This window comes from Pteropus alecto, unplaced genomic scaffold (genome assembly GCF_000325575.1).
Source record: "Pteropus alecto unplaced genomic scaffold, ASM32557v1 scaffold42, whole genome shotgun sequence".
Lineage (NCBI taxonomy): Eukaryota > Metazoa > Chordata > Mammalia > Chiroptera > Pteropodidae > Pteropus > Pteropus alecto.
In genome coordinates, this window is record NW_006434825.1 from 12,418,458 (window position 1) to 12,440,063 (window position 21,606).

At 47.7% G+C, this 21,606-nt stretch overlaps 2 protein-coding genes across 3 annotated transcripts in view; both read left to right on the forward strand.

The window, feature by feature from the left end:
- The window catches only part of CDH3 (cadherin 3), an 83,796-nt gene extending 69,453 nt beyond the window's left edge, over positions 1–14,343 (forward strand). For both annotated transcript variants that reach the window (XM_015587650.2, XM_025045352.1), the window contains 10 exons: positions 288–463; positions 1,103–1,231; positions 2,113–2,298; positions 3,942–4,183; positions 4,578–4,723; positions 5,521–5,745; positions 8,656–8,862; positions 11,221–11,351; positions 11,714–11,860; positions 13,493–14,343. In XM_015587650.2, the coding sequence (XP_015443136.1) occupies positions 288–463; positions 1,103–1,231; positions 2,113–2,298; positions 3,942–4,183; positions 4,578–4,723; positions 5,521–5,745; positions 8,656–8,862; positions 11,221–11,351; positions 11,714–11,860; positions 13,493–13,702 (1,799 nt within the window). In that variant the 3' untranslated portion in view covers positions 13,703–14,343. The remainder of the gene's footprint in view (positions 1–287; positions 464–1,102; positions 1,232–2,112; positions 2,299–3,941; positions 4,184–4,577; positions 4,724–5,520; positions 5,746–8,655; positions 8,863–11,220; positions 11,352–11,713; positions 11,861–13,492) is intronic.
- Positions 14,344–19,386: 5,043 nt separating this feature from the next.
- The window catches only part of CDH1 (cadherin 1), an 88,126-nt gene continuing 85,906 nt past the window's right edge, over positions 19,387–21,606 (forward strand). The window contains exon 1 of the mRNA XM_006909804.3: positions 19,387–19,513. The gene's annotated coding sequence lies outside the window, so the exon portion shown is untranslated. The remainder of the gene's footprint in view (positions 19,514–21,606) is intronic.

The following is a 21,606-nucleotide window of genomic DNA, read 5'->3' on the forward strand; positions in this document are numbered from 1 at the left end:
TCAGAAAAACTTCCCCTAAAGTCACATATCCCATTTGTCAGGATGTAGTGTGGTGGCCATAGCTAGCTGCAAGAAGGGATGGGAAATAGTCTTTGTTCCAGGTGAGCCTATGCTCAGCCTAAAATTATGAAGATTATGTCTCAAAGAAGGGGAAAATGGGCACCATCACAAAGTGGAAGATGGGTCCAAGCCGATGAGCAGGTTGGAGTCGCTCAGAGCTCAGAAGTGGGCAAGGTTGGAATTGGAGCTGGGAGGGAAGGGGTCTCACTCATCTCTTCTCCTTCCAGGCACTTCTGTGATGCAGGTGACAGCCACGGATGAGGATGATGCCATTAACACCTACAATGGGGTGATTGCTTACTCCATCCATAGCCAAGAGCCAAAGGACCCTCACGACCTCATGTTCACTGTCCACCGAAGCACAGGCACCATCAGTGTCATCTCCAGTGGCCTGGACCGGGAGGTAAGTGGCCCTTAGGGAAAGTGCTGCCTACCTAGGCTTGCCCAGGCTGGGGCCTGACACCTGAAGCCCAAGGCAGAGCAGTGGGGATCTAAGTCAGCTAACAGTGGCTGCTGGTATGTTCCTGGGTTGGTGTCCCTCACCTCCCTTGGGCCGATGGCGTGCGGCCAAACAATCTCATTAAGGCTAAAGAGGCAGCTGTAAAATGCAGACGTTTGATATTTTCTCATTTCCTCTCGGAACGGCTCACTTAGCATGCACATGGCCCAGATTTGTCCCTTGTGGATCACAAAGTAGAATTAGCTCCATGGATATCGGGAGTTGCCTCTTATTTCCTAATTAATACCTTGACCAAATCCCTGCTCCAAGCGCCCATTCTGTATCTGCCCAGGGTCAGTGCACAGGCCGCACATCCAACAGGGCCAGGAATACTGTCTGACCTGCAGTTCCCCTCCCCCTTCACCTTTTGCTTCTGTTCTTTTGGGCAGTTGGGCGAGCCGTGGGTTGAGGAGTCAAGAGAACATTGAGAGAAGAAACATTCCCCGCCTTCCACATTCTCCCAAGGCTGTGCCTCCAGGAGCCCCGGCTGAGAAACCCTCAGAATGAACTCATAGTGGCCTTCCACCCTTCTTTTCTCCCCAGAGAGTCCCTGAGTACACACTGACCATCCAGGCTACGGACATGGATGGGGATGGCTCTGCCACCACGGCAGTGGCCATGGTGGAAATCCTCGATGCCAATGACAATGCTCCCGTGTTTGATCCCCAGAAGGTAATGCCCCTTCCTTCCTCCTTCCCTCATCAGATGATAAAGGACTAATGAAACTCCAGAACCAGCCTACATTGCTTCACTTCCCAGTCCCCCCACTTACTAATTATGTGACCTTACGCAAACTACCTAACCTCTCTGTGCCCCATTTCCTAATCTGGGATAATGGGGATAATGATAATACCCGCTGCATTATTCTGAGTTTAAAATGAAGTAATCTGTGTAACACAATCTCCAGTACATAACAATTGCTCGATACGAAAATCTTCGATGATAAGAAAACGCATTTGCCTTGCACCTATGCCTCCCGTCCTTCCCACATTGGGTGCGTGTACACCTCCAGTGACAGAGGACTCAGTGCCAGTCAAGAAGACACTTACCCTCCTATCTTTAGGCAACTCTGACTGCTGAACATTGTTTAGGCCCGATGAAAATTTGTTCTGAGTGGCTGATTTCCCAGTCTGTGCTCTCTGTTCCAGAACTTCTAATAAAGTTTCTGGTCAGTGCCCCAGAGCAATCAGGCACCTTTCCCATCTTGCCACCTTCTTTACACCTTTCTGATCTCAACTAGATCTGTGGCTATACATGGCAGGGGTTTGGGCACCCTAGACCAGCGAGATACCTGGAGCATTACGCCACTAGATGTAGGAAGGCAGGCCCAAGATGGCTGTGGTCTGTCCTAGCAGCTGGGAGGCTGACTCTGCTGTTCTGCATCTGTGTGTGCCTGAAACCCTGATAATTGAGTTAGACAGTTTCAGACAGTGTAGGAGGCATAAGGCTTTTCTAGAGTTGGATGGAGGATTCACAGCCGGTGAAGAGTGAAGTAGTCTCGCGGGGTGGTCAGTCTCTCTGCTCTGACTATGCTGTCCTTCCCACGCTGACAGTACGAGGCCCGTGTGCCTGAGAATGCGGTGGGCCACGAGGTACAGAGGCTGACAGTGACTGATCTGGATGCTCCCAACTCACCGGCATGGCACGCTACCTACCGCATCTTGGAGGGTGATGACGGGGGCCATTTCACCATTACCACCCACCCTGAGAGCAACCAGGGTGTCCTGACAACCAAGAAGGTGAGTCAGTTTGGGCTTTAGATGAGGGCCACTTCGGGAATAGTCAGGTCTACAGCCTTCAGCGCAAGGAGGTACCACCCGCCTTGGGACACATACCTTGGGCCATTTACCAGAGAGTGCACCAGGCCAGTGGCTTCCAGCACTTTCCCGTCCCTCTTGTGTTGTGGAATTCCTTTGTTCAAACTAAATCTCACCCAGGGATCCGATTCATAAAACAGGTAAGAGCCACTGATCTAAACGAAGCGGGTCAGTGGAGCCCCGCCTCCCAGATCTCAGTGTCCAGTGGCTGCCCCCGATCAGTCTTTTCACAAAGAGGGTCTCTGTTTTATTAGGTTTCTTGCTAATTTTGCATTTAATCCATATCTAGGTGTTCGGATAGTAAAATTACTTAGGAGTTAGCCATACCCTTGCCTTTCAAAAAGTCCTTGACTAAAATCGATGCTTCAGAAAGATGAGACTAACCTTTCTTTTGATTTATTTTGCTTCCTGGTTTATTACGAAGAATGGCCCAGTTTGAGGAGCAGTGTTTTATATAATACTTTAAAGACTATCCTCTTTTTGAAACAGAAACTTTGTAATGCCCCTTTTACATCGTGATATTAATTTCATTTATAATTTAACTTACCTGTCTAGAAAAATAGAATTCTCTAACTAAAATAAGAGAGAATTTTACTGGAAAAGTTATTAAAAAAAATTATATGTAAATTTTGGGGCATCTAACACTAGAGAACCTAATGAAGTGATCAGTTACTTGCACATCTTTGTGGAATCATCTGAATGTAGTGGATACTATTTGTCACTCTGGCGACTCTTACCACACGTGGTATTGAAGTTTTTCCAGAACAGCAAATAAACAAGTCTTGGGAAGGGCCCGAACAAATCACATTACAAGCTCCCCTTAGAAGTTCCATTCCTAGAAAATTTAGTAGATATTAAAATCACACCGAAAACTTGTTTTTTATGTAAAACATGTTCTAGACCAGCAGTCCCCAACTTTTTTGGCATCAGGTACCGGTCCTCCTATGAGAATCTAATGCCTGATGATCTGAGGTGGAGCTGAGGCGGTGATGCTAGCGCTGGGGAGCGGCTGCAAAAGCAAATACCGATGAAGCTTCGCTCACTCACCCACTGCTCACCTCCTGCTGTGCATCCTGATCCTAATAGACCATGGACTGGTACTAGTCTGCGGCCTGGGGATTGGGAACCCCTGTTCTAGACTATAAATATAAGCAGATATTTCACACCCATGAGGACATGAATATCTCAGGGCATATTGGCAAGTCACATGGGATACAGGACAGTTCTTTGTGTCCCTTTCCCAACCTGTAAATGTCAGTGGTATCCTCAATCATTATGACAACTAGAAATGCCTCCAGTTTTTACAACACCCCCAGGGGGCATCACCATTCCACTGGGAACCAGTTCTAGGGCTTACTAGTTTAGTTGCCTTTGGTGGGGGGCGTGGTCTGAGTGGTCCCACTGAGTGTCCACTCAGGAAACACAGGAGGCTTTATGGGCCAGGAAGGGGCAGCATTGTTGCTAGTGGGAAACTTGAACCCTCCTCACTGTAGGCCCTTCCTTCTGATGTCACAGCACTGCGTGGGGCCTCCTCACAAAATGGTGGCTCCTTTTTCCTCTTCTAGGGCTTGGATTTTGAAGCCAAAAACCAGCACACCCTGTATGTTGAAGTGACCAATGAGGCTCCCTTAATGGTGAAGCTTCCAACGTCCACGGCCACCGTAGTGGTCCGTGTAGAAGATGTGAATGAGGCACCTGTGTTCATCCCACCCTCCAAAGTCATCGAAGTCCAGGAGGGCATCTCTGTCGGGGAGCCTGTCTGCACCTACACTGCACAGGACCCTGACAAGGGGAGTCAGAAGATCAGGTACACAGCAGCTGAGCTCAGATCCAGCCAAATGCACCAGTACTGTTGGACGGGTTGTTTGTTATGTATGGCTCGTATTTGTTCTAATTATAAAGATTGTTAAATATATTGAACATTCCCCCACACAAGGTCGCCCCTTCCCTACCCTCCCCAAGACCGAAGACTCTGAGCAGGGATTCGGGGGCAGGTACTTCCACTCCCTCTCACCTCTCCCTGCTGGCTCCCCACCTGCTGCTCAGGTTCCTATTTAGGGGTAAGATGTGTTTTCCACATGATCCAGCTTAGGAGCCCCTAGTCCCATGACACCGTCTGCCAGTTGGTATAAGGAGGCTCTGAATGACAACAACAGAATTCTAAGTATTCTGGGTATGACTCCTCAACTTTTCTGCTGTAGCTACCACATCCTGAGAGACCCAGCCGGGTGGCTAGCGATGGATGCAGACAGTGGGCAGGTCACTGCTGCAGGGATTTTGGACCGTGAGGATGAGCGGTTTGTGAGGAACAACATCTACGAAGTCACAGTCTTGGCCGCGGATGATGGTGAGCTTCCTCCTAGCCTCTCCACGTGGGGCCCTTAAGTTCCCAAGTCACATAACACAGCATGTCCCCTCCACGGGCAGAGTATGATATATGCGTGGGGTGGGGGTGAGTTGGGGGTGTTGGCAAACCAATCTAGAGGGTTGTTAGGGGCCTTTTAGGGGAAGATTATAAATTCTGGTCCTGGGGTGGCTGGCCATGATTCCAGTTTCTCTAAAACCCAGGAGTCAGGAGATACCTTGAAGCCTTCTTTAAGCCTGTCTGTGGTTCAGTGAGCCCTGAATTGGCCTGTCAGTTTCCCCGCGGTTGAGAGGGGCTGCTTATAAAGCACCATGCTTGGTTAGTGGTGTCACACCATGGCAGGACTGGGAGTTATGCGCTTGCCATCTCTGCTTGACACGAAGTGAACGAAGGCCTGGAGGCAGGTGAGAGGTGACCACAGGGCTGTGAAAGAAAGCTGCCCTGAAGCTGATTGGCAAACGCTGCATTAGCCCTGAGGTGGCCAGTAGGTTTTGCCTTGTGGTAGATTGTTAGTGGCTGTCTGGATGAAGTGGCACAACTACGTCCTGACCAGTTAGTTATGTCTGCTATGGACAAAAAATGAGAATGCTAGCGTGATTGCCATGTGTTTGCTATCAGTGGTTTGATCTATAGTGAAGCTAGGGCATGGAGAGTCTTGAGAGGTTATAGCTGGGCGGTCCCTGAGGCTGATGGGATAGGACATAGGGGAGCTTAACATTGATTAATCAATCCAACCAAGGCAGATGCTGAAAAAAGGTCATATGTATAATTATGAACAGGGAGCCCTCCCACCACTGGCACGGGGACCCTCCTGCTAACACTTAAGGACGTCAACGACCATGGCCCGGTCCCCGAGCCCCGTCAGATCACCGTCTGCAACCAAAGCCCTGTGCCCCAAGTGCTGAACATCACAGACAAGGACCTGTCCCCCCACACCTCCCCTTTCCAGGCCCAGCTCACACACGACTCAGACATCTACTGGACGGCAGAGGTCAATGAGCAAGGTAACGAATGGTGTGGCAGGTGGGTGCTTGCCCCATACCAGGACCCTGCACGCATGCCCAGCTCAGGATCTTGTGGGTCACAGAGGTAATGGTCTCCTCAAAAACATTAATCAAATGCTAATTATTAATCAAGCATAAGCCTTTAGAATTCCACAGGAGCCCTTAAAGACCATTTCTAGCCCAGCTGCCTTCTTGTACAGATGGAAAAACAGGCCGGGAGAGAGAGAGAGAGAGGGAGAGAGAGAGAGAGAGACTGACTCCATTTCACATAACGAGGACTCCAGCACAGTGATAATAGCTGACATGCACTGAGCATGCTTACTCTGTGCTAGATAGACACCACTTCAGATGCTTTATGTGGGTTAGATTTCTTAATCCTCACAACAGTCCTATGAAGAAGGTACTGTTATCACATATACATATGTGCACTCCCATTTTACAGATGAGGAGATCAAAGCTTGCAAAGTATAAATACCTTGCCAGAGGTTCTATGGCTAGAAGATCATGGCACCAGGATTGAAATCCAGGCAGTCTGATTTGCTATGATGCTCTGCTGCCTACCCTTTATTGAATCCTGGTGATTTGCAAGATGCTTTTCTCCCCCTTATTTAATCTTTTTAGCACCCTCTGTGGTCAGTATTGTTTATCCCTGTTTATGAGAGTGAGGCCGGGAGAGGTTAAATCGCGTGCCTGAGGGTATAGTGAGTAAGCGGTGGCGGTGGCGGGTGAAGCCAAAGCACCTGGGCCCCCGCCCCTGCTCCCATCTGCCTCTGTCCTTTCTCTTTCCGATCCCTCTGGAGCTCCTCAGCCTTCAGTGGTTTTTCGGTTGTCACAGACCTGGAAGGAGTGTCATGAACTAGGGTGCATGAGAAAGGTGGATCTGGCCCCAAGTGCCAACAAGATCTCTAGAGAAACACTGCATCGCTCTACTTTAAAATGCTCCCCTCTTCCTCTTGTGACGAGGGTCCCCCAGGAGAGAACTGGGGAACCAGTACGTTTAGGTTCTGTCCCCAAAAAACTAAATGCCCAGCATCCATTAGTGCCACTGAGCCCACCCAGGAAGGACTTCCCGACCCGCTTCAGACACCTACATTGGCTCAGTTTTATGATTCCTGTGATTTGGGTGTATATATCCAGCACCTTTCCTTTGGGGAGCCCACATTGGTCTCCTGTCACCCCCTTGTGGCCTAGAAGTCATTTTTTCCCTCCCTGACCATGTGGTGTATAGAGTATGGACTCTGGAGTCAGAATGCCTTGGTTCAAGACCTGACTCCTTCATTTACTATCTTTGTGATTGTGGGCAAGTTACTGAGCCTCACTGTCCCTCAGTTTCCTTATCTGTAGAATGGTGCCAATAGTTGTACCTACTTCCACAGTTACTATGAAGATTAACGTGAAAAGCATCTTATCTGCTATGTCAGTTCAGTAGATGCAAGCGGCCGTCTTTACCACCGCTGTTTCCCAGCAACGTTCAGATCTGGCTCTGTCAGGTGTGAGCAGCATGGCGAAAGCCCAATGGCACCAGCACCTGATAATAGTATTGATACCCGGTTCTTGGTTTTAATTTAGTTTTTTGACACGACCTTGTCCCTGTTGTCAGGAGAATTAATCGAAACTGTACCCCATGTGACCTCGGTCTGGTTACTTGACCTTCTTAAGCTTCAGTTTCTGAAAAATTCAGTATTTGAAAAATTAAGAAAACAGTACCTGCCCTTTCAAGTTGTAGTGAGAATTAGAGCAGGGCTTGGAATATACTAAGTGTCAGTCTAGTTAGTCACCACTGCCACCAGCGCCACCACCACCATCATCATCAGCTGAAAAATCAGCCCTCCAGTGTGAGAACAAGATGATGATAGGGATGTTTTGGTGAAATATCCCACATCAGCGTCTCCACACAGTAGACCAAACATTCAGCCTATAGAACTCTGCCCACTGGTGCCGAATGGGAACAGCGAGTTCTCCCTTCTGGCCTTTTTGCTGAGAGGGGCCCAGTGGGGTGCAGAACCTTTGAACTGAAAATGGCTTGATGCTGAAAAAGACAACAAGCCTGAGGGTGGATGAGCTAGAAATGGGGGGGTAGTTTCGATGGCCCCAGTGATTGAGGAACACCACTGACATTTAGTAGTGAGGATCTGTAATACTTGGGGAAGTCTTGCATGATGAAAATAGTTCCACCCAAGCTAATAGCTTCCTCCTTGAGAAACTTGGGTCTAAACTGAAGGCCTTTCTTCAAAGAGGCCCCTGACCCTATATTCCTCACCCGGAAACATAGTTTTACTCCCCACTCTAGGATTGCCACGCAGTCTCCCCAGAATGGTACTTATTGTTCAGGTCACACTGAGGCTTGGTTTCTGTTTAGTTAACCTGTCACTCACCCTGGGCTTCTGAAGGCAAGTTATCCCAATGCCCATATCAGCCTCATTTCCAGCATCCTTGATACTTACTATTGCAAGAGCAAAATGCTGCAATAGTAAATGGTAACGAACATCCAAATAGGAAAACAAATGGCCAATTAATGTGAACATTAAAATATTGGGTTAGATATTCCTTAGGAGGAATAATATTATTTTCAAGGCAAAGAACAATCTAGCAGCTAATGGTGCTAAGAAATTATTAACCTTGCACGACATAATTTTTTTTTGTAAAACTTCATATTTTAAAACTGCTGTGATTATTGATTTAAAAAAAATAAGATGACGAGTTTATTTTTCTACCCCAATCATCTTTTTGACGATGGTGAATTTGACTTTGGCCAAATACCAGTTTTTAACACTTGATATAAATGCGCTTTTGGGATATTTCTCCCTGTCACCCAGATGTAGAAGCTGTCCCCTCAAACCTCCATCATGATAGGCTCAGTTCTCACTATTTGTGGTCCCCTAAGGTGAATAAATTATTTGTCCACTCCAGGAGACACAGTGGCCTTGTCACTGAAGAAGTTCCTGAAGCAAGACACATATGACGTGCACCTTTCTCTGTCCGACCATGGCAACAAGGAACAGCTGACGGTGATCAAGGCCTCTGTGTGTGACTGCCATGGCCATGTGGTGACCTGCCCCAAACCTTGGAAAGGGGGTTTCCTCCTCCCCATCTTGGGGGCCATCCTGGCTCTGCTGCGTGAGTACTGGCACCCTGCCCTCTCTAAGGATGGGTTAGTTAGAAGACCTGATTTCACCCTCAACTTATGAGACTAACGGGCCACTATCATTGCCCGTCTGTTTTTTAAGTTCTTAATTCCAGGAGTGTCATTTAGTTAATTGGTATTTATGGAGCTTCTGGAATGTGCCAGGCTTTGGGGATAGAGTGGTGAGCAAATAGACTTGGTCCTGCCAGTCTGTCATCTAGAGGCTAGAGAGCAGTGATTTTGAAAGTATTGTCCAGACCAAAAGCAGTAGTATTACCAGGAATTCTTTAGAAGGATCAATTCTCAGACCTCACTCCAGACCTCCTGATTCAGACACTTGGGGGGAAGACCCAGTAATCTGGGTTTTTACAGTGCTCCAGAGGGTCCTGATGTATGCTAGAATTTGCATCCCTGGGTTAGTGGTTAGGAGTGTTTAGTTAAAAAACTTCTTTGCTCTAAAAGTTGAACCTATCACATTTGCTTTTTCCACTCTTTAAATTAGGCCTTATGCAGAAAACACACCTTCAATCAGCTATTTAATTAATCAGCTTGCTGTGCACCCATCACTCTCTTAGACCCTAGGGGTGCGGCACTTAACAAAGCAGACCAATGCCTGCCCTCACAGAGCTTGCTTTCTAGTGCAGGAAGCAGACACCAAGAAATCTGGCAGAGAAATATGTGCTGATATGGGGAAAAAGAAAGTGGATAGGAGGAGGTCTACAATTTTAAATAGCGTGGGCAGGAGAGGTCTTAATGAGAAGGGAATATGCAAGCAAAGACCTGAAAGAGGTGAGGAACCAAGTCAGCAGATATCCAGGGAACAAGCGCAGAGGCCCCAAGGCAGCACAGCTCGGTGTGTGGAAACAGGAATGACTGGAGTACCAAAAGCAAGAGGGAGAAGAGTAGGGGATGGGGTCAGAGAGGCGATGGGTGTAGTGGAGCATCGTGTGGGCCTTTAGGCTCTTGTAAGGGGTCCAGGTGAAATGAGAAGTCATCAGAAAAGGCCTGAAGCAGAGGAGTGATATGATTTGACTCGAATTATAAAGGATTCCTCCCGAATAGTACAATAGTACTGAACAGACAAGAATGGAGGCAGGGAGACCATTGAGGAGCTATTGCGTAATCTGCAGGGCGGCGGGGAGGGATTGATGGCTCAGACCAGGATGGCAGTTGATGTGGTGAGAGGTGGTCATATGTCATATTTCAGGGTAGAGTCAGTTCATCCATATCACTTGATATGTGGTATATGGAAAAGAGCCACTGACGAGTGTGAGGCCTGAACGAGTAGACACATGGAGTTTCCATTAACTAGTTTGTGGAGAACCATGGGAGGAGTTTTGCCAGGCCAGTTCAACTGGAGATATCAGTAGGCAGTTAGACACGTAAGCTTTGGGTGCAGACGAGCAGTCCAGTTCACCTTCTGCCTTTCCCCAGACCCAGTGGATAGGAAAAGAAAGGGAAAGGTCACAGTCTAGCTGACATGAGGTGCACATCCTGAGAACCCATGGACTCCCAAGGAAGGCTAGACCTGTTTTGTCTGGCCAAAGAGAGACAGCAGTTCCATCAGCAGGTGAAAAAAGCGAACAGCCACAGAGAGCGAGCCAGGGAGTACCCTCTTCCTATGGGATTAACAGCGGGTAGTCATGGCTGTTAGGGAGAGCAGCCAGGCATTAGTTGGCCAGTCTCCCCCATGTCTAAACCATATCACTAAAAGCCAGTCCCTCTTAAAATTCCAACATAACACTTGCACCTAAGTTCAAATTAACACACCGTATCAAAGTTGCGCTGTCTTGCATTTAACTTAAAGTGGATAATTTAGGGGACACCTGGGGACAGAAAAAGAGTCCTATTGAAAAGTAACATCTGCTGCAAGAGTTCCATCCCCACAAAGAAGGCTTTTTCTCAGGACCAGTACCCATCAACACAGCAAGACTGACAAATGATAATAGAACTGTAGTCGGGGAATGAAGTCAGAGGAGTGTTACAAGGTGACCTTCAGCCGAGACCTGAAGGCTGAGAGCCATGTACCTGCCTGCAGAGTGTTCCAGTTGAGGAAAGAGCCCAGAGGAAGGTTCTCAAGTGGGAAACTGCTTGAGGAACTCCGAGGAGGCCACTGTGACTAGACCTGGGTGGGGGAGGGAAGTGAGGATTGCCGAAGGGCCGGGCCAAACCCTGTGAGTCGTGATAAGGAGTTGCAGGTTTGTTTCCTAGGTGCACAGGAGCCATTGAAGTGTGTTAAACTCTGGCTACTGAGTGGAGGGATCTAAAATTAGAGGGGCTTTGAGAGTTTGGGGGTCTGGGCCAACTGTGTGGTTGTGGGAGTGAATATTCACACTCCCCAACTCTTCTAGTCCTCCTGCTGGTGCTCCTCTTATTGGTGAGAAAGAAGCGGAAGGTCAAGGAGCCCTTGTTGCTCCCGGAAGATGACACCCGTGACAACGTCTTCTACTATGGCGAAGAGGGGGGTGGTGAAGAGGACCAGGTAGGGTGTTGGGCCTTGGGAAGTCTGAGGGTTGGGAGGTGGATGCCCCCAGGGCACTGATAGGGATGATTGGATCAATCAACTAACCATGTTAGCTGTGTTGACCAGACCCTGGCCTGAAGCGTCAGGCTTCATGCAGGATCGACCATCAACTCTCCTCTTCTGAGAGGGTGTCTGGTTCATTGCCTTAGTCTCAAGGTGACCTTGAGCCTGAACTTAATTTGGGAGACAGGGGTGTGGAAACTAGGGCTTTCAGAAATCTCTGACATTATCTATCTTCTAAGACCTACCCATGAGCCAAAACATCCAAACAGTGGGGAGTAGAGAGTCCTCCTCAATCATGCTCCTTTACTTTCATGAAGGACTATGACATCACCCAGCTCCACCGGGGTCTAGAGGCCCGGCCTGAGGTAGTTCTTCGAAATGATGTGGCGCCAACCTTCATCCCCACACCCATGTACCGTCCACGTCCAGCCAACCCAGATGAAATTGGCAACTTCATTATTGAGGTGAGGCACGGGGGGCCAGTCCAGGGCAGCCATGTATTCAAGCACGAGCGGCACAGGAGAAAGAGCCTGGCCTCAGAGTCTTAGCTCTGGGTTCAAATCCTGCCTATGTCACCAGCCAACTGTGTGACCTCTGGCACATTTGAATAACTTCTGGGCTTCTGTTTCTTCCTTCATAAAATCCTAACTTGGAGAATGGTAAAGAATAGATTAGGAATAATTCATTCAACAAACATAGTGGCTGTTAGAAAAACACTCTGGAGCCAGACAACCTGGATTTGAAGTTTTTAAAGATCCCTGGTGAGTCTAATGGGAGGAAAGTTTGGGACTTCTGTTATAGGCTAGCCCCTGGAATAGAGCTAGCACAGTGGTTCCCAAACCACCTGCACATTAGAACCTCCTGGGGGACTTCAGAAACTCGTGATGCTTCTGACTTACCCCCGAGGTTGTGATTTAATTCTGGGCTTCAGAATTTTTTAAAGATAATTTAATTTTGGGAACCGCTGGCCGGACACGTAGCACTTCTTAGGTAACAAGAGCTATTGTTGCTAATAGCTAGTGTCTCCAGTGTCCTTAACTCCAGTCACACATTGGATTTATCTGAGGACTTTTGAGAAATCTCAATGCCTGGGACCCTGGCATCTGTTTTTTCAGACTCTGATATTTTTAGCTCCCCAAAGAAAGCAAATATACAGCCAAGGTTGTAAGAATCACTGAGCTAGATACATAGGGGATAGATGAGATGAGCCTGGTACCTCGCCAGCAGTCAGTAAATGGAAGTTTTAATAGGGAGAGAGATTGGTTGGATGGACAGACGGACGGACTGGGGAGTTCAAAGAAGCAGCAGTAGACAGAGGGCTCAGTGGGTGATCAGGACACTTCACCCTGGTCTGAACTCTTCTGTCTCAGTCTTTTCTTCTGCAAAAAAGGAAACTAAACTTTTTGCCTTCTAGAAGTAGCCTGAGCATGTTTGAGAGTCCTGCGCAAAAACAAAACCATCTGGGGAAAGTTGCTCGGGGCAATGTGTTTGAGAAGACACCTCGAGTTAAATACCTGGAGCTTTTCCCTCCAATTAGATGAAGTCTGTTTCTAAAATGTCTGTCTGTCGGACAGCTTGCAGATACTCTCTCATTTAACCCCTACATCAGTTCTGCAGGGTAAGAACCCTATTGTTATCCTGATCTTACAAATGAGGAAATAGTGTTCCATTGTATGCCAGGTACAAGTCTAATAAGGGCTTTACATGTATTTACATATATTCATCTATTCCTCTAAAACTAAATGAAGTCTCCCTATTTCTCAGAAAAGAAAAAAGCAGCATAGAGAGGTTAAGGGACTTGCCCAAGATCCCATACTAGTGTGCAAAGTCTGAGTTCTGACTTAGGCCATCTGATTTCGCAGTCCCTACCCTTCACCACTGGCCTGTCGCACTGAGCACTTGCTGTATGCTGGGCCCTGTGCGAAGTATTTAAATGCATTGTTTCACTTCAACTTTCAAAACCTTGAGGGAGGGGCAAAGAGGCTTTGCAGAGGAGGAAATGTCGGCTCAACCAGGTGAACCAACTCACCTGAGTTCTTGCAGCCGCCAAGTGTCTGACCCCGCTGCTCCTAACCACCTGCTCTCTGTCGCCACAGAACTTGAAGGCAGCTAACACGGACCCCACAGCCCCGCCCTATGACTCCCTGTTGGTGTTCGACTATGAGGGCAGCGGCTCTGATGCCGCCTCCCTGAGCTCCCTCACCTCCTCCGCCTCTGACCAGGACCAAGACTATGACTACCTGAATGAGTGGGGCAGCCGCTTCAAGAAGCTGGCAGACATGTATGGTGGTGGCCAGGACGACTAGCCCTCTGGGCCAGCAGAGCCAGGGCATAAACATCAGGCCGCAGCTGCACCTTCAAGGGGTCTCAGTCCTCCCTCAGCCAAGGACTTTGGAGCTGTTGAGAAGTGGTCTTAGTGACCTGAAGGGAAGAAGCCTCAAGTCTGACATTAGAGGGAGGGACATGGGCAGTCTGACTACTCAGCCTGGGCCTGGGGTGCCTCGGAGGCTGAATTTCCAGGACACTCTTCTCTACCATAAAATGCTCAGCCCTGTGTCCTGGGCTTGGACTGACTCTGACTTCCCCATGATAATGTTCTGTCCGGAATGGACCCTTCTCAGAAGAGGCCTCTTATTGCAACCTGGATTTTTTTTTTTTTTTTTTTTAATGCTGTTTTCAAAAAAGTTAGAGGCGGGTCCTCAACTGTCCCTTGGAGCCCTCCAGAAGCCCAGGCCCTCCGAGCTGCTCGGCTCCTGTGCCCTCGTGCATTCCTCTCTGATCTCCAGGCCCCGAGCCCTCCTCTTTGAATGGATTACTGCGTTTTTATACTGAGCGCGTCTAGGTTGTCCTTTATTTTTTATTTTCCCTGTGGAGTGCTGTAGATGAAGGGTGATGACAATCATGTAAATGTACTAGAAGTTTTTATTAAAGGAATTTTTGCCAGAGATGCCAGGGGAGTCAACTCTTTTTTTAAGTAATTTTATTGATGTATCATTCACATACCATTCACCTACTTAAGTGTAAAATTCAATGGTTTTTAGAATTTTCAGAGTTGTGTAAAGGGAGTGAGTACGCCGGCCTCACCACAGCTTCCTCCTCGTGCTAGAGGAAGCTCAGGATTCCTTTGCAGGCCCAAGTAGGGGCAAACCTGCTTTCCTTCTTACATATTCAGAGTTGCTCTTCTGTGTGAGAGAACCAAACCACCTCCTTACCCCAGAGCTGGGCCCCACCAGAGCTGCAGGCGACGTCTTTTCTGGACTGGTGGCTGCTCTCCCATGGGGCACACAAAGATTTCCTGCCCTGTGTTGAAAAGGTAGGAGTTGGGGAGGGTCCAGCTCTGCTACTTCCTAGCAAGTCACCTAACCTCTACCTGCCTCAGATTTGTGATGCACAAAATAGGGAGTTCTTATGGAGATTCAAGTGAATTAACATCTGGCACACGGTAAAGGCTATTTATGTTCACTGGTGACGGCTACCATTTATTCAGTACTTTTTAGACCTGGACAGCACTTAACTTCATTTATTTCCTTTAAACTAATTCTCACAATCACCGTCTGAAGGGACTTCCCTCCTTTAAGGAATGGCCTTATTGTACTTTTAAAAATGACACCTGATCATCATCAGAATCAAGCCAGACAGAAAAATTAGAGAACACACCAAGATATCAGTGAAACTGACACACTCCTGACAAGACCCGGGCATAGATGCAGGAATAAGGCTGAGGAGACAGCCAGGATAGAACAATTCCATGTGTGCCTTCGCTGATGAGAAATTTAAATTTTTTCTTTGCAATGAACCAAAAGAGAAGAATCTGAAGTGAAGCTGAAAAAGTATGGCCAAAGTTGAAAAAAAATGTTTCCTTCCCACAAGAACGGCTCATTCTGTAAAGCAATGGTCCTCAATGTGCAGTCCCTGGGCCAGCAGCATTAGCCTCACCTACGGAATCAAGCTCTGTAAGCAGAGCCCTACAGTGTGTTTTCACAAGACTTCCAAGTAATTCTTACGAACATGCAAGGTTAAGACCAAGGCTCTGAAGAGTGAGGCTGAAGGTGTCCTGAAGCCTCAGACCTTGGATGGGGAAGTTAGGAACAAACTAAGTTGGGTAAGAAACCTCAGCTGTCCTTGGTCTGTAGAACCTTAGCCCACAGTCAGGGCCACCTCCTACCTCTCCCAAGCTGCAGCCTCTGACTCCTATGGCCTCAGATTCTCCTCTACCAGGGCTGCAAGGCTCTGAAGAATGAGGCTGAAGGTGTCCTGAAGCCTCAGACCTTGGATGGGGAAGTTAGGAACAAACTAAGTTGGGTAAGAAACCTCAGCTGTCCTTGGTCTGTAGAACCTTAGCCCACAGTCAGGGCCACCTCCTACCTCTCCCAAGCTGCAGCCTCTGACTCCTATGGCCTCAGATTCTCCTCTACCAGGGCCCTGCTGCTTTTGCTGATAAGGTTGTAGGAGAGGATCAGGTATCTCAGCCAGCAAACACCTGCTGCCCCTTATCTTAAACTCCTCTGTGAGAATCCTGAATAAAGCCTGAAACCTTATCTTCAGTGGAGACTAATAATAAAACCAAACAGCCACTGTTCAAGCTCTCCTTCCTCCCCTGAGATTTTCAGAGGGAGTGGAGGAGGAAAAATGGCCTTTCCTAGCCAAGCCTGGTGTCTCTGGATGGATCTAAATTCCCCTGGTGATGGAACAAGTTGCCAGCCTCTGAGTGACTTGGAAAGACTGAGCCTAGCTTCTGTGATGGAGGTGGATGTGATGTTACTCTCACTCTGGCCCTGTTTCTCATCTGCAGAATAGGATCTTAGGACTGGTTTTTAGGACCTATAATGCGAAATAAGTCACCAGTACTAACCATGCAGAGTAGGTGCCAACTGTAAACAACCAGTACAGCTAGCCATACCAATGGGGAGGGACCACCTGAACGTTTGACTTCCCATGACCTGAATGTTAATCCTTTATGTTTTGTGGTCCAGCAGTTGGATGTGCATCCTTCCAATCTTTTTTCTCTCTGTGTATTACAAACACATTTTGCATTATATCTTCTCATAACAGGACATGCCTTAATTGTATCCAACACATCCAGTTTGGATGTGTTAGAATTTATTTAATTTCACTGCCATCCATGGACCTTAGTGATTCATTTTTTTTTTTTTTTCCTCAGCAGTATTAAACTCCCTGGAGCATTCATCTCTGCAGATGCTTCAAAGCCAATCTTCCAATAACTGGGAGTGAGGGTGGGGGCTGGTTCTGGAGTGGAGAGTTCAGTCCAGGATGACGGGTTGTTGCTAAAAGGACTCCTCGGAATCGTTCTATTAAGTGCTTTTCCCTGCAGACTTGAAAAGCTGAAGTCTCAGAAACAAAGTCCAACAAAAAGATTAAAGTGAAACTTTGTTGGAAGAAGGGTTTGGGGTGACCAGAGACCTGCCTCTTGGCCTCATCCATCCAATGTTTCACCTTAAGAACCCTCCAATACAGAGCATTTTGAAATTTGCCCCCAATTCACCCCTGTCATTTTTCAGATGGAAAGAGAGGTTCTAAAAGCAGAAGATCCCTTTAGCAGGACAGAGATGGGCGGAGCCCAGGCCTCACTTCACACCTTGCCTTTTTGCTTGTGGCCGACCTGACAGTCTTTTTTGTTTCCTCCCAAAGTTGCTGCAGATAAGACCCGTCTCCCAAGGTGGGCTTTGCCCAGACTCTTGAGGGGCCTGAAGGGGATGGCTCTCATCACTGGAAGGTAGGCAAGTAGCTGATTCCTCAATTTTCTGGCTTCCTATGCTAGGTATGGACCTTCCTTAACCATTTTCAGAGTTGTGCAAAGAGAGTGAGTGCATTTAACCTTGGGTCCCCCACAGAGATGCACAAAGAAGTCATAAGCAGGGAAATGTAGAGGGTTGGCCAGTCGGAGAAGGGCCCTAGGGTCAGCCAGTGGGCCTGCCATTGAAAGGGTGGGGATGGTTACCCTGGGAAGCTCTTCTGGCTGCCTACACCCTATATGTCCACTTCCAGACCCACTGGGGGAACTCCATGGGTCCAACTCCCTTTTGGCTAAAGGCAAAACCTACCTCTCACTAAATCCACCAAGGAGGCATGGTTCAGGACACAGGTTCAAATCCCAGCACTTCAGGCACTTCAGGCATTACGCGTTTGACAGATCACTTTCTGTGCCTCACTTTTCTCATCTGGAAAGTGGAGGAGTAGATGAGTTAATATATGTAAAGTGCTTAGGAGGGTGCCTGGCATACCAGTGCTACCAAGTGTTGTAATTGTCACTGCTATTGTGGTTGTCGAGGGACTGACAGGGCCAGTTATTGCTCCTTTATCTCCACATTCATACCTTGGGTGGATGCTGCTCTTCCCAACCTAAACTAGACATTCCTAGACTTTAGGAAGTGACTTCTGTGGTCAGGGTGGCTGTGGCTTCCTTGATGGCCCTTGCCCTTGTGCCCAGCAGGGGGCACCATTCACTTGAATCTCAACAAGGCTGGTGCGCCTCCCTACCTGGCAACCTAGGGCAAGGTATGCAGGAAGGGAAGGAGCCCTAGGGCGAAATAGTCGCAATGGCTGTCACTTACCACATATGGGAGTATGCTGTGTGCCAGGAACTGTCTTGGACACTTTGATGAAGGTGATGATGATGGTGGTGGCGGCAGTGGCAACAGCAATTACTGTTCATGCCCTTCACGTGCATGGAGTCAGGTACAAGCATTCTCCCACTCTCAACCATGGAAAGAGAGGTTTTATGGTTCCCTTTTTTAATGGAAATTGAGGGAGAGAGAGAATAATGACCATACATAGCCAGGAAGTGACAGAGACAGTATTGGGGTCCAAGTCTCCTTGATTCCCAAATATGAGCTCTTTTTACTATAAAGAATGAGAAACTCCAGCTATGATACGGGCCTGGCGGCAGGAAGGCAGGCAGTGGAAGAAGCACTTAAGGTATGGCATACCCACCCCCTCCAAGACAGATTCGGCCTCACCTGATCCTGAAACTCTGAGGTCCTGACGCAGAAAAGCCATAGTATTTCCAACCACTTCCGGGGGCCCCTTGAGTATGTGGGGCATCACCTCTGGGCCTTTTTATTAATTCATTTAACAACTATTTACTGAGCCCATGTTCAGTGTCAGGTAGCATTCTGGATGCTAGGCATATAGAGATGCAGAAAACTTAAAAATTCCAGTCCTAACACATGGGGGGGCTCTGGGCAAAAAATTTGTGTTGTGCTAACATACCATATGAGCTGAGATGGTAAACAGTTAAAGATATTCTACCTTCCTGTGTGGATAAGTGTGTCTTCACAGCACTTTGGGAGGCCAGGTGTTAATTTGGATTCTTGGATACCTAGAATACTGGGCCCAGGTGGCTGTATGGACAGTCAGCCTCTAACTCAGGGGCAGAGGTCAGTCTGCTACTCTACCCACCCCAGGGTAACTGACGGCTAGTGTCGCCACCGCCACCACCACCTCATGCTGCACTGTGAGGGTCCTTGTTCAATGAGAGACAGAGCATAAACTAGAAAAATCAGTAAAATACACAGTACACTGAAAGGTAAGGCTAAAGAGGAAGGTAAACCCGAGAAGTAAGTAGGGAACTGGGGTGGGGACTCGATTCTAGTAGTCAGGGAAGGCCTCACTGAGAAGGTGGCATTTAAGCAAAGACTGGAGGAGATTGGGAAGCAAGTGTGCACTAAAAGGAAGTACAAAGGCTTTGAGGCAGCAGTGTGCTTGCTAGGGCTCAGCAGTGTCAGCAGTGTTTAGCAGGGACGCCAGTGTGGCTAGAGAGAGAGAGTGCGGTGGAGATATGAGGTCAGACAAGTGAGGGAGAGGCAGGGCCAAGGTGCCCACGCCTGGGCTGGAGGCTGACTTCAGCGCAAGGCCTGATCCCAGAAGCCCTGGGAAAAGGCCTGACTCAGCAGCCTCAGCTCCATCCTGGAGCTGGAGAAACCAGATTCTTACTCTGTTCCATCCTCAGCCACTGAGGAGGCAGCTGGGACCTGTTTGGGCCTGCAGGCAGCCACAGAGCTGGCAGGCAGGAGCTGCAAGATTCTTCTCTCTCAGGGGCCCCTGATTGAAGGGGGAGCCTGTCAGAAAGGAGCCCGGGTCTGATGCAGCAGAGCCTGGTGAGTATCGTAGTCCTTAGAAGTCACAGGTGTGAGTGACCCACCAGCCTGATCACCTCTAAGCCTCAGTTTCCTCAAGACAGCACCTCACTGGAAGTGCTGAAAGGGGGCCACTGTGAGAAAACGCTCAAAAGCACTCAGAGCTGTGCCTCATGTGCAGTTAGTGTTCAAAAAGTGGTAACTGCTACTGTTATTTTTGCTGTTTCTTGTAGGCCTTCTCCAAATTCGAGGCAGGCAGGGAGCTGCCCATCCCTCAGCTGCCTCAGCATTCCTGAGCCGGCTGCCCAGCAAGCTGCAAGGGCGTGGTGGGCCTGGGGAGGAATCTGAGAGGGGTGAGTAGAGTAGGTCAGGAATGCTCAGGCTGGGTTCTATCCATTCCTGGCCCCACTGCCTTCCCATCAGGGCCAGCTGATGGGGCAAGGTAGGGCAGGCCTCTGGAACTTGACAACTGAGGCATTCTGGGGAGAGGATGCCAAGTAATTTAAAGCAATTATTATCATTAGAGCTTCTGTGAATTACGTACTTACCATGTGCCACACAATATGCTAAAGTTTCACTCCAAATCAAAATCAAAGTTTTAAAATATCCCATAAAAGGCTCTAGAGGATCTGGCCCTGATGCCTCTGGGACCTCATCTCCTGCTGCTGTATTTTGCTCACTCACATCCTTGTTCTGGCTACTACATCAGCCTCCTGCTCTTCTTGAAATAGTCCAGGATGCCTCTCACCTCAGGGCCTTTGCATTTGCTGTGCCCTCTGCCTGGCGTGCCGTTCTCCCTTACCTTTTTCAGGCATCACTCAAATGTCAACTTCTCAGTTGACATTTCAGTCTATCCCTGAAGTACCCTCTTTAGACTTACAACCCTGCCTTCCACCCCCCACGCCTTATTTTTGTGCAGCATTTATTACTCCTCACCATACTGTTTTATCTAGGTGTCCTGTTTAATGTCTTTTTCCTCCTTCTTCGCACCACTTTGAGCATAAGCTCCATGAGGATAGGGATTTTTGTCTTTTCATCACTGCTACATCCCATTCCATAGAATAGTGGCTGCCACATAGCAAATATCCAATAAATATCTGTTGAATAAAGGTGCTTTACAACTCATCAAGGCAGATTTTGTAACTTCCTTTTTTGGAAATGTGGAAATTGAGGCCCAGGGTGGCGGAGTAAGTCACCCATGGCTATGCCCAGACACTAAGCAGCAGAGCCAAGATAATCCAGGACTGCCACATGTGGCATCTTATTCACCCTTGACAGCAGTCCCAGAGTGGTTGTGATTAATCCATTTCAGGAGCAAACTGAGGCTGGAGTGTGGCAGAGTTGAGAGATGGAACTGGTTCTGTCTGTCCTGACTAAACCATTGTTTCCTAGAATGTAGACTTCGTGCCTGTGGTGGGATGTGAGATGATTTTAGGTGATACATGAGCAAGGTATTAAAATATTAAATGATCCTGAATCACACACAGAGAAAGTTATTCTATTTTCAATTTTCTTTCAATCCTGCATGCACCAAGGAGAGAGTCCCCCATTCCTTTTTGCTTTTAGTAAATCTTTGACATCCTTAACCAGAGAAAGAAGACCTAGGATTTAACGACATTGTTCCATTGTCATTGTTTTTATACTTACTTTCTAGTATGACAAATGATGCTGGCTTTCCATTTATAATATTGTTAATATTTTTATTTAAAATGCATTTCTTTAACTTTTAAATAGTGAGTACATTTAAAGAAACAATATTAAGTAAAGATTAGTGAAGGTAGAACTCAGAGATGCCATAAACAGTGAAGGTGGTACTTCAAATAATGAAGCTGGAAAAGCTAAATCGATGCTCTGCATTTTATCTGATAGGTTCTTTCAAAGAGTATTCACTTTCTTTGAGGAGGGCCAGTTTATAACCAGAAAGTGAAAGAAGAATCAAATGCTAATCTGAGTATTAAAATTTACCTACAGTTTAGGGAAGAGTGAGAGGGAACTTTAGGAGCTAGAAAATAGAAAAATCTAAGCAGGCTTCCTGAAGGAAGAAACCCTTTGAGTTGGCCATGAAGGATGTATGGGAGTTGGCTAAGGGGCTGAAAGAAAGGAAGAGAGAAGGC